Source organism: Meles meles, chromosome 9 (genome assembly GCF_922984935.1).
Source record: "Meles meles chromosome 9, mMelMel3.1 paternal haplotype, whole genome shotgun sequence".
Lineage (NCBI taxonomy): Eukaryota > Metazoa > Chordata > Mammalia > Carnivora > Mustelidae > Meles > Meles meles.
This window is the reverse complement of record NC_060074.1, coordinates 56217447-56230556: the sequence shown is the minus strand read 5'-3', so window position 1 is coordinate 56230556 and position 13110 is coordinate 56217447. Positions and strand designations below refer to the sequence as shown.

The following is a 13110-nucleotide window of genomic DNA, read 5'->3' as shown; positions in this document are numbered from 1 at the left end:
ATTTTCTGCAGGTCTCCTGGCTGTTAGTTTCATTAATGAGACTTTATCATATTTTCTTGCTCTGCCTTTCATGATCTGTGTCCCTTGCTTATTGTTTGTTTATGGCTTCTGTATCTACCATTCTTGTACCCCATGTTTTGTTTGTTCTACCCAAATTGGTAACCAAGTGATTACCCTAGAAATCTCAGGAAGCTCTGGCGATTTTTGATGTTCTGAAGAGACTGATTTTATACCTAGAACTTTGGCACCATCCTAGAAGGATGAGGACCTGTATGGCAGTTCCATTGCCCGAGAGTGCAATAACACCCATCACCAGGCTGGTTTACCTTGCAGGTGGTTGCACTGCAACTAGGCAGATCTAGGAAGTAGATGAACATATCATCTAGGCAAAAACTCAGGAGACTTTTTTTGTAGTACGGTCAGATTCACTGGTAACAGAGGATAGGCCAAATAGCATTAGGAGGTACTTAAATTGGCAGATCTGGGCACAGAAAGCTGCCTTACATTTGTTCACTCTTCAGAGGGGAAGACATTGTATGTGCTGCAGAGTTCCACCTTGGAAAACCTTGCTAGACCTATCTAGCAAGTCAGTGATGAATAGGGCAGGGTTCTCTTCTCCAGAGTTAAAAGTTTTTTTTTTTTTTTAAAGACACATTTATTCAGCGTCATGATCAGACTATTACATTTAGCAATCAACAGCATGGGTGCAAAAAAAAAATCTACATTAAAACCCTTTGTTGGAATGCTTTACACTTTCCACAGAACAGAAACTAAAATAACCTGTTATACAATTAGTCACAAATACAGTCCTCGAGTTTTTTTTGCCCATACACATGAGTATTGTCTAAAACATGTCTTCTTTGTAGCAGCTAGGCCCTGTCACCACTGTGCTTGACTGAGTTCACAAATCTGTTGTAACCTGTAGCTTCCCTCTCTGGCTCTCCTCTCCTGCTAAGTTTTGTTTCCTGGTGGTAATTAAAACCTTTTGCCACTGCCGTAGCTACTGCTGCTGCTGGAACCACCATAGCCACCTTGGTTTCGTGGTTTGGTGAAGTATTGGCTTCCACCACCATAAGGGCCAGAGCTTCTGCCTCCAAAATTGCCTCCTTTCATGGGTCCAAAATTTGAGGATTGATTGTTGTAATTGCCAAAATCATTATAGCTTCTGCCACCTGCAAAGTTGCTTCCATCATTACCAAATCCGTTCTAGCCATCCCCACTGCCACCATATCCACCACCGCCTCGACTGCCACCAAAGCCACCTCGACCACTGAAGTTTCCTCCGTGACCAAAGTTGTCATTCCCACCAAAACCACCTCCACGACCACTACCAAAGTTTCCCGAACCCCTTCAACCTCTTTGGCTGGATGAAGCACTAGCCATCTCTTGCTTAGAGAGCGCTTTCCTTACTTCACAGTTGAGGCCATTCACAGTATGGTATTTTTTTTTTTTTAAGATTTTATTTATTTATTTGACAGAGAGAGATCACAAGTAGACAGAGAGGCAGGCAGACAGAGAGAGAAGGAAGCAGGCTCGCTGCTGAGCAGAGAGCCCGATGCGGGACTCGATCCCAGGACCCTGAGATCATGACCTGAGCCGAAGGCAGCGGCTTAACCCACTGAGCCACCCAGGCGCCCCCACAGTATGGTATTTTTGAATGACAATCTTGTCTACAGAATCATGGTCATCAAATGTTACAAAAGCAAAACCCCTCTTTTTGCCACTGCCTCCGTCAGTCATGATCTCAATCACTTTGATTTTCCCATACTGTTCGAAATAATCTCTTAGATGATGTTCTTCAGTGTCTTCTTTAATGCCACCAACAAAAATCTTTTTCACAGTTAAGTGGGCACCAGGTCTTTGAGAATCTTCTCTTGAGACAGCCCTCTTTGGTTCCACAACTCTTCCATCCACCTTGTGTGGCCTTGCATTCATGGCTGCATCCACCTCCTCCACAGTGGCATATGGGACAAACTCAAAGCCTCTGGAGCACTTGGTGTTTGGATCTCTCATTACCACACAGTCCGTAAGTGTTCCCCGTTGCTCAAAATGGCTCCTCAGACTCTCATCAGTTGTTTCAAAGCTCAGACCTCCGATGAAGAGCTTCCGCAGCTGTTCAGGCTCTTTGGGAGACTCTGACATGACGGCGGTGGGAGGGGAGACTTTAACGGTGCTTACTTGGCGGCGTCCACGGGCAGAAAAGCCAGAGTTACGATTTTTAATGCTCTTGAATCCACTAGATTTTTTTTTTAAAGATAGATTGATAGATAGATTGATTGATTTTAGTTGGGGTTGGGGAGGGCGAGAAGTAGAGAGGGAGAGTCTTAAGCAGACTCTACACTGAGCATGGAGCCCTATGCAGGTCTCAGTCCCACAACCCTAAGATTATGACCTAAGGCTAAAGAGTCAGATGCTTTATCGGCTGAACCATCCAGGAGCCCCCAACCACAATTTTTATATTTACTAAGTCAAATTCCACAAAACAGATATATTCTTTGAGATACTCCATTGAGAATAATGAATTTCATGTTCCTACAAATTAGAAAATCTATTTCTCAACACCTCAAGAAAATCACCTCAATGCACTTTAGCATAATCAAGTTTTTGAGAAATCCTGTGCTGAAACATATGATAAACTGAAACATATCAAATTTTGTTTAGTTTACTATTTTCCATTCCCCCCAATCCCAGCATCTCATTGACAGTATTGTTTTGTAGAACACAATTCGGGAAATGTTAACTTATATTCACAAACTAGTTTCAGAGTCTCATAGTTCTTGAGGTCATAAAAAAATGCTTTTGAATTTTGTTGGGCAATCGGGACTATCAGAGAAAAAGCCTGATCTTGGCAGATGGGTTAGGTTGTTAACCTAGGTAACCAAGATAGAACTTACTAGAATTATTTCATGTAAGTAGCAGGTTGGTCTCCTGGATGAACAAAGCCAATTCTCTTATTGGCTTGTATGTTTTACTATGATTTTCTGGGTGCTGAAAATTTAAGGGAGTTGAACTAGATGGTTGATAAGTGCTATATTTTTGTTTAAACAAATCCACTATGAAATAATTTCTGTTTTTATTCCACAATTATGCAACCATCCTTCATGTAACAGTTTCAAATATATTTCTGGCAAAAACTACATGTTAAAAAAGTAGACAATGAAGTATCATCTACAATAGTATCCCTCCATTACATATATATTTTTAATCACTAATTTTTTTTTAGATTTCATTTATTTATTCATTTGATATAGAGAGAGAGTGAGGTCACAAGTAGGCAGAGAGGCAGGCAGAGGGGGAGGGGGAAGCAGGCCCCCTGCTGAGCAGAGAGCCCGATGTGGGGCTTGATCCCAGGACCCCGAGATCATGACCTGGGCTGAAGGCAGAGCCTTAACCCACTGAGCCACCCAGGTACCCCATATCCCTCCATTATAGGTACAAATAAAACCTCTGTCCATATAAGTAAGTTGGCTTAGAAGATGATGGCACATATATAAAATAGAATACTATGAGGCCATTAAAATAAATGGCAATTGTGAGAATTACTTAGAAGTATCTTTTTAGAAAGATTTTATTTATTTATTTGACACAGAGAGAGAGAGAGAGAGGGACAGCAAGAGAGGGAACACAAGCGGGGCGGGGGTGGGAGAGGGAGAAGCAGGCCTCTGGCTGAGCAGAGAGCCTGATGTGGGCCTCAATCCTAGGCCACTGAGATCATGATTGAGCGGAAGCCAGATGCTTAAGGACTGAGCCACCTAGGTGCCCCTAGAACTATCTTAAAATGTTATTGAAAAATCCCAATATAAAATGGTAAATATGCCATAAGTATAGTTATTTAAAATATATATGCATGTAGACAGGGACTAGAAACTTATATGCAAAAATAAAAATAATCATTGTATTAAAGTAATTGATGCTATTTTCTTATTTTATATCATTTCTGATGTTGATAAATGATAATCAAAACTCTTTTCGGGGCGGCTGGGTGGCTCAGTGGGTTAAGCCTCTGCCTTTGGCCTAGGTCATGATCTCAGGGTCCTGGGATCGAGCCCCACATTGGAGTCCCTGCTCAGCAGGGAGCCTGCTTCCTTGCCTCTCTCTCTGCCTGCCTCTCTGCCTACTTGTGATCTCTATCCTTCTGTCAAATAAATAAATAAAATCTTAAACAAACAAACAAACAAAAATTCTCTTCTATGATTTCATTAAATCTGCCATAAGCATGGGATAGACTACAATGTTTTTGGATGCCCATTTAGAGCTGGTTATGGTTTTATTCTAAAAATGACTATATTTAAATAATATAAAAAGTCATTAAGATGTATTACTTTTATTAGTAATTAAATCCTACTTGTACTCCCATTTCCCTATTTCAGGACCTCATGATCTCTTAACTTTTGAAATAACCTCCATGTTCGTCCAGGTTTACCTGATACCCTCCCTCTTCATTTTCTGTTTTTATTGACCACTCCTCCTCCCAGCCCACACCCCATTTTGCTGCCTTGGGAATCTTTCTGAAACACAGATCTGCTTGGCAGGTGAGGTCAGCTGAATATCCCTCAGTGGCTCCCTACTGCCCTAAGCTCTTTCCACACAAAGCAATGCTAGGATGTGCCATGCGCTTGCCTTTATGCTCATGCTGTTACTTCTACCTGGGGTGTTCACTTACGCTTCTTTCTATCTCCATGTCTGGCAAGTGTCCAACCCATGCTAGGAATTTACTGTATGGTCTGAATAAATGAACAGGTGAATTTTAAAATCTATGTGGTTTATGATTATTTAAAAAACTGATGGAGATAATGTCTATTTCAGATGTAAAGTGGAATCTGAAATAAAATCCTTTCTCAGTGAAGAAAACATTGGAAATGAATGTCTTTCTGACCTTCTAAATTTTGGTGAGTTGTTTTCCTTTTTGATCCTATGTTTAAAGGGGAGTTTCATTTTGAAGACGAAAGTGGGCCACTCACCTTAGGTTCTCTTCCTTTTAACTGCTTGTTTTTTTCTGAAGGAATCCAAAGCTAAGTCTTCATTCTAATGACCGGTTCTTTTTTTTTTTTTTTAAAGAGTTTATTTATTTATTTTAATGACCGGTTCTTGAAGGAACTTAAAATAATAAGGGGTTACCTGGATGTAATTTTGTTTCTTCATAGAACAAGAGTTATCAGAACAATGGTACACATATCTTAAGAATGTGATAAGTCCTATTCAGCAATTGAGAGCAGATCTAAAATACAGACAGCATCACATTTCACAGCATTCATGCTCACATATTGAGCTTAACTCGGTGAAAGTACTGGAAGAGGTCAGTATATTACCATTACTTCTAATAATGTAGTATTTCATTTTTGTTCCAACTAGAACAGTTTGACATAGGAAACAAACATGTGCCTTGTATTTAAATAGAAGGTAGGGGCGCCTGGGTGGCTCAGTCCTTAAGCCTCTACCTTCAGCTCAGGTCATGATCCCAGGGTCCTGGGATCAAGTCCCACATCAGGCTCCCTGCTCTGCGGGAAGCCTGCTTCTCCCTCTCCCAGTCCCTTTGCTTGTATCCCCTCTCTTGCTGTCTCTCTCTCTCTCTCAAATAAATAAATAAAATCTTTTAAAAAATAAAAATAAAAAAATAAATATAAGGTATAGCAAATTGTGTCTCTTCAGTATCTTAAACATATCCCTGAATCTGTCCAAGCATGCTTATTTCTGTCCTGAAAAGTTACAATGACCTCGTGACAAGTCTCCCTGAACTCATTCTTGCCACTCTTCACAGTACACTTTGGGATTCTACCTTAGGTGGAGGGAGATCAAGTCATCCCCCTGATGGAGCCCCTCAAGGCCCGGAATTCCTCCTGATACATCCTGCCTTCTCTCTTCTTAAACCTCATCCCTTGACTGACACTCCCCTTTTTCCTAGACCTTGTCACACTGAGGCTGACCTCCCATCTATTCCTCAGAGGTGCCAGACTCCTCATCTCAAAGCCTTTGTATCACCTGTTTTCTCTGTCCCACTGATGCCACTTTTTGTCACACTTAGGTCTTAGCTTAAGTGTCTTTCCCCTGAGGGGCCTGTCCTGATCATCCACATGAGAGAAGCTACAGCCATTCTCTATTATGTTACCCTGTTTTTATGTCACTTACCAGCTCTTGATAATCATCTTATCTATTTTTTTAAAAAAGATTTTACTTATTTATTTAAAAGTGAGAGAGAAAGAGAGAGCTAGTGAGAGCGCATGAGCGGGGCAGGGAGGAGCAGAGGGAGAGGGAGAAGCAGCCTTCCTGCTGAGCAAGGAGCCTGATATAGGACTCCATCCCGTGAACTGAGCTGAAGGCAGATGCTTAACCCACTGAACCTTCCAGGAGTCCCTAGGCATGGGATTTTCAATGTCTTTAAAAATATATATTATTTATGAAAGCAAAATAACAACACTACAGAATAATTGAAAAATGGTAAGAAAAATCATCTAAAAGCATACATCTAGTGCCATTATGACTGTGGAGCTTATGCGCTCAGGGGAGGTAGTCAATAAACTAATAAAATAATAGATAAGGGGAGCCTGGGTGGCTCAATCGATTAAGCGTCTGCCTTTGGCTCAGGTCATATTTATGCTTTCTCTCTCTCTGATAAATAAATAAATAAATAAATAAATAAATAAATAAATAAAATCTTAAAAAAAAAATGCATGTCCAGCTGGGGATTGGAGGCAAGGATGCAAAGGGAGGAAGGGGGTGATTAAACCAGAGACAATCTGGTAAGCTTTCTGTCTTAACACAAACAAGATCCAAATGAGAATGCAGAGTAGCTATGACCCCACTGTACTTCCTAGGCCCATTTTTAGGATATATGTCTAGAGGTCCACTCTGATAGGCACTATCTGGCTATGGCATCTCTTGAACCCTTTTCCACAGGTCCTCAAAGAGACCTTCTCTTATCTATACCCTCTAGATTGACTTTGTGAAGAAACAATTGAAAGCTGTCTTTGAAAGTCTTAGTCTGGAGCAACAGAAAATAGAAAATCATCTTTCAGACTGGTGTATGAAGGTAAGTGTGATGTGTATAGTAATTTGTTTATCAATTTGTCACTTATGTTAAATACAACAATCATATAAATTTTTTTCAGATACTGGATTATTCTTCAGAAGAAAGAAGTAACCTGCTTAGTGAACTGCCCATGGAATTAGAAACTTTGGAATGCCCATACCCTGATTTGAAATCTTCAATTCTTCATGAGTTCTGCAACTTTACAGAGAATTATCAAAAGAAACTTAAAGACGTTGATCTGCAGTTAGAAGACATATCCAGGTGATAACACTACTTGAATTATGTAGATTTCTGCCACTACAATTTTATTTTTATTAGGGGTTATTATACTTCTGATTTATTGTTTTCATAGTTATTATGTGGTTGGAACATAGTCAATCAGCAAATGTTTAGATTGACCATTTGTTGAATAAGGGTTCTTTTTCCTCCAAGATAATTTTCCTGAACAATGGCTTTAAAAATTTTTATAAGGGGGGTGCCTGGGTGGCTCAGTGGGTTAAAGCCTCTGCCTTCGGCTCAGGTCATGATCCCAGGCTCCTGGGATCTAGCCCCACATCGGGCTCTCTGCTCCACGGGGAGCCTGCTTCCTCCTCTCTCTCTGCCTGCCTCTCTGTCTAGTTGTGATTTCTCTCTGTCAAATTAAAAAAAAAAATTTTTATAAGGTTGAAATGTGATGAAAATACCACCTCACCGAGCTCTTTACAGAATAATTAAGAAACAGTTTTCAAGCATGAGTTTTCAGTAACTATGAATTTTTATATTTCCTCTTCAGTGGAAATTTATGAATCAATACCAATAATAATTGATTGCAATAGAAAATGTATCCATGGAATTATATTACTTGTAATCTGCTGTGGTTTTGTTCTACAGTAAACACAAAGTATGTTTTATAAATTTTTAAAAACATGTTAATTTTTTTTAGAAAATGGGACTTCTGGATGTATCCTGAGAATGACAAATCCTCTTCTGAACGACAAATACAACATTAGGGGATTTATTATTTTTTTTTTATTAACATATAATGTATTTTTTGCTCCAGAAGTAAAGGTCTGTGAATCACCAGGCTTATACATTTCACAGCACTCACCATAGCACATGCCCTCCCCAAGGTCCATAACTCTATCCCTACCTCCCACCCCATAGCAACCCGCAGTTTGTTTCATGAGATTAAGAGTTTTGTCTCCCTCCTGATCCCATTTTGTTTCATTTTTTCCCTCTCTACCCCCAAGACCCCCTGCCCTGCCTCTCAAATTCCTCATATCAAGGAGATCATATGATAGTTGTCTTTCTCTGATTGATTTATTTTGCTTAGCATAATACCCTCTAGTTCCATCCATGTTGTTGCAAATGTCAAGATTTCGTTTCTTTTGATGACTGCTTAGTATTCCATTGTATATATATGTCACATCTTCTTTATCCATTCATCTGTTGATGGACATCTAGGTTCCTTCCATAGTTTGGCTATTGTGGACATTTCTACTGTAAGCATTCAGGTGCACGTGCCCCCTTCGGATCACTATATTTGTACCGTTAGAGTAAATACCCAGTAGTGTGATTGCTAGGTTGTTGGGGTAGCTTTATTTCAAACTTTTTGAGGAACCTTCATACTGTTTTCCCGGGTGGCTGCACCAGCTTGCATTCCCACCAACAGTGTAGGAGGGTTTCCCTTTCTCCACACCCTTGCCAGCATCTGTCATTTCCTGACTTATTAATTTTAGCCATTCTGACTGGTGTGAGGTGATATCTCATTGTGGTTTTGATTTGTATTCCCCTGATGCCGAGTGATGTTGAGCACTTTTTCATGTGTCTGTTGGCCATGTGAATGTCTTCTTGGCAGAAATGTCTGTTCATGTCTTCTGCCCACTTCTTGATTAGATTATTTGTTCTTTGGGTGTTGAGTTTGCTAAGTTCTTTATAGATTTTGGATATGAGCCCTTTATCTGAGATGTCATTTGTGAATATCTTCTCCCATTCTGTCAGTTGTCTTTTGGTTTTGTTGACTGTTTCCTTTGTTGTGCAAAAGCTTTTGATCTTGATGAAGTCCCAATAGTTCATTTTTGCCCTTGCTCCCTTGCCTTTGGTGATGTTTCTAGGAAGAAGTTACTGTGACTGAGGTTGAAGAAGTTGCTGCCTATGTTCTCCTCAAGGATTTTGATGGATTCCTGTCTCACATTGAGGTCTTTCATCCATTTTGAGTTTATTTTTATGTGTGGTGTAAGGAAATGGTCCAGTTTCATTCTTCTGCATGTGGCTGTCCAATTTTCCCAACACCATTTGTTGAAGAGATTGTCTTTTTTCCATTGGACATTCTTTCCTGCTTTGTCAAAGATTAGTTGACCATAGAGTTGAGGGTCTATTTCTGGGTTCTCTATTCTGTTCCATTGATCTATGAGTTTCTTTTTGTGTCAATACCATACTCTCTTGATGATTACAGCTTTGTAATAGAGCTTGAAGTCTGGAATTGTCATGGTGCCACTTTGGTTTTCTTTTTCAACATTCCTCTAGTTATTTGGGGTCTTTTCCAGTTCCATATAAATTTTAGGATTATTTGTTACATTTTCTTAAAAAATTGATGGTGCTTTGATAGGGATTGTGTTAAATGTGTAAATTGCTTTAGGTAGCACAGACATTTTCACATTATTTGTTCTTCCAATCCATAAGCATGGAAGGTTTTACCATTTTTTGTGTCTTCCTTAATTTCTTTCATGAGTACTTTATAGCTTTCTGAGTACAGATTCTTTACCTCTTTGGTTAGGTTTATTCCTAGGTATCTTCTGGTTTGGGGTATAAATGGGATCGACTCCTTAATTTCTTTTTCTTCTGTCTTGCTGTTGGTGTCTAGAAATGCAACTGATTTCTGTGCATTGATTTTATATCTTGACACTTTACCAAATTCCTGTATGAGTTCTAGCAGTTTTGGAGTGGAGTCTTTTAGGTTTTCCACATAAAGTATCATATCATCTGCAAAGAGTGATAGTTTGACTTCTTCTTTGCCAATTTGGATGCCTTTAATTTCATTTTGTTGTCTGATTGCTGAGGCTAGGACTTCTAGTACTATGTTGAATAGCAGTGGTGATTGTGGAGAGCCCTGCCAAGTTCCTGACCTTAGGGGAATAGCTCTCAGTTTTTCCCCATTAAGAATGATATTCACTGTGGGTTTTTCATAGATGGCTTTGATGATATTGAGGTATGTACCCTCTATGCCTACACTGAAAAACTTTCATCAAAAAAGGATGCTGTACTTTGTCCAATGCTTTTTCAGCATCTATTGAGAGTATCGTATGGTTCTTGTTCTTTCTTTTATTAATGTATTGTATCTCTTTGATTGATTTGTGGATATTGAACCAACCTTGCAGCCCAGGAATAAATCCCACTTGGTCATGGTGAATAATCCTTTTAATGTACTGTTGGATCCTATTGGCTAGTATTTTGGTGAGAATTTTTGCATCCATGTTCATCAAGGATATTGGTCTGTAATTCTCCTTTTTGGTGGGGCCTTTGTCTGGTTTTGGGATCAAGGTAATGCTGGTCTCATAAAATGAGTTTGGAAGTTTTCCTTCCATTTCTATTTTTTGGAACAGTTTCAGAAGAATAGGTATTTATTCTTCTTTAAATGTTTGGTAGAATTCCCCTGGGAAGCCATCTGGCCCTGGGCTCTTGTTTGTTGGAAGATTTTTGATGACTGCTTCAATATCCTTTGTGGTTATGGGTCTGTTCCTGTTTTCTATTTCTTCCTAGTTCAGTTATGGTAGTTTATATGTCTCTAGGAATGCATCCATTTCTTCCAGGTTGTCAAATTTGCTGGTGTATAGTTGCTCATAATATGCTCTTATAATTGTTTGTATTTTTTTGGTGTTGGTTGTGATCTCTCCTTTTTCATTCATGATTTTATTTATTTGGGTCCTTTCACTCTTCTTTTTGATAAGCCTGGCCAGAAGTTTATCAATCTTAATAATTCTTTCAAAGAACCAGCTCCTAGTTTCATTAATCTGTTCTACTGTTCTTTTGGTTTGTTTCATTGATTTCTGCTATGATCTTTATTATTTTTCTTCTCCTCCTGGGTTTAGGCTTTCCTTGCTCTTCCTTCTCCAGCTCCTTTAGGTGTAGGGTTAGGTTGTGTACTTGAGACCTTTCTTGTTTCTTGAGAAAGGCTTATATTGCTATATACTTTCCTCTCAGGACCACTTTTTCTATGTCCCGATGATTTTGAATAGTTGTGTTTTCATTTTCATTAGTTTCCATGAATTTTTAAAATTCTTCTCTAATTTCTTGGTGGATCATCCAATCCACTCGAATTTCTTGGTGGATCATTCTTTAGTAGTATGCCCTTTAGCCTCCATGTATTTGAGTTCTTTCCAATTTTCCTCCTGTGATTGAGTTCTAATTTCGGAGCATTGTGGTCTAAAAATATGCAGGGAATGACCCCAGTCTTTTGATACTGGTTGAGACTTGATTTGTGACCCAGGATGTGATCTATTCTGGAGAATGTTCCATGTGCACTAGAGAGGAATGTGTATTCTGTTGTTTGGGATGGAATGTTCTGAATATTTCTGTGATGTCCATCTGGTCCAGTGTGTCATTTAAAGCCTTTATTTCCTCATTGATCTTTTGCTTAGATGTTCTATTCATTTCAGTAAGGGGCTTGTTAAAGATCCCTACTACTACGATTGTCGGTGTGTTTCTTTGATTTTGTTATTAATTGGTTTATATAATTGGCTGCTCCAATGTTAGGGGCATAAATATTTAAAATTGTTAGATCTTCTTGTTGGACAGACCCTTTAAGTGTGATATAGTGTCTTTCCTCATCTCTCTTTATAGTCTTTGGCTTAAAATCTAATTTATCTGAAATAAGGATTGCCACCCCAGGTTTCTTTTGATGTCTGTTAGCATGGTAAATTGTTTTCCACCCTCTCACTTTAAATCTGGAGGTGTCTTTGGGTATAAAATGAGTCTCTTGTAGACAGCATATCAATGGGTCTTGGTTTTGTTTGTTTGTTTGTTTGTTTTGTTTTGTTTTAAATCCATTCTAATATCCTGTGTCTTTTGATTGGGGCATTTAGCCCATTTACATTCAGGGTAACTATTGAAAGATATGAATTTAGTGCCATTGTATTGCCTGTAAGGTGACTGTTACGGTATATTGTCTTTGTTCCTTTCTGGTCTGTTACTTTTAGCTTCTGTCTTTGCTTAGAGGACCCCTTTTAATATTTCCTGTAGGGTGGTTTGGTGTTTGTAAATTCTTTTAATTTTTGTTTGTCCTGGAAGCTTTTTATCTCTCCTTCTATTTTCAATGACAGCCTAGCTGGATATAACATTCTTGGCTGCATATTTCTCTCATTTAATGCTCTAAATATGTTATGCCAGTCCTTTCTGGCCTGCCGGGTCTCTCTGTATAGGTCTTTTGCCAATCTAATATGTCTACCATTGTATGTTACACACCTCTTGTCCAGAGCTGTTTTCAGGATTTTCTCTTTGTCTCTGAGACTTTACTATTAGATGATGGACCTATTTTATTATGGACCTATTTTTATTGATTTTTGAGGGAGATTCTCTGTGCCTCCTGGATTTTGATGCTTGTTTCCTTCACCAGATTAGGGAAATTCTCTGCTATAATTGGCTCCAATATACCTTCTACCCCCTCCCCCCCCTTTCTTCTTCTTCTGGAATCCCAATTATTCTAATATTGTTTCACTTATCTCTTGAATTCTGCCCTCGTAGTCCAGTAGTTGTTTGTCTCTCTTTTGCTCAGTTTCTTTATTCTCTATCATTTAGTCTTTTTTATCACTAATTCTCTCTTCTGCCTCATATATCCTGGCAGTAAGAGCCTCCATTTTTGATTGCACCTCATTAATAGCTTTTTTGATTTCAACTTGGTTAGATTTTAGTTCTTTTATTTCTCCAGAAAGGGAGTTTATTTCCCCAGAAAGGGATTCTATAACATCTTCCATGCATTTTTGAGGCTGGCTAGCACCTTGAGAATCATCATTTTGAACTCTAGTTCTGACATATTACTACTGTTCGTATTGATTAGGTCCCTAGCCTTTGGTAGTGCCTCTTGTTCTTTTTTTTTTTTTTTTTTTGTG

General features: G+C 38.9%; 1 protein-coding gene across 1 annotated transcript in view; it reads left to right on the top strand.

Annotated features, from left to right (window-relative positions):
* Positions 1-13110, top strand: part of CCDC148 (coiled-coil domain containing 148) — a 247270-nt gene that overhangs the window by 86555 nt on the left and 147605 nt on the right. The window contains exons 5-8 of the mRNA XM_046018376.1: positions 4807-4889; positions 5145-5296; positions 6932-7027; positions 7107-7288. Of these exons, the coding sequence (XP_045874332.1) occupies positions 4807-4889; positions 5145-5296; positions 6932-7027; positions 7107-7288 (513 nt within the window). The remainder of the gene's footprint in view (positions 1-4806; positions 4890-5144; positions 5297-6931; positions 7028-7106; positions 7289-13110) is intronic.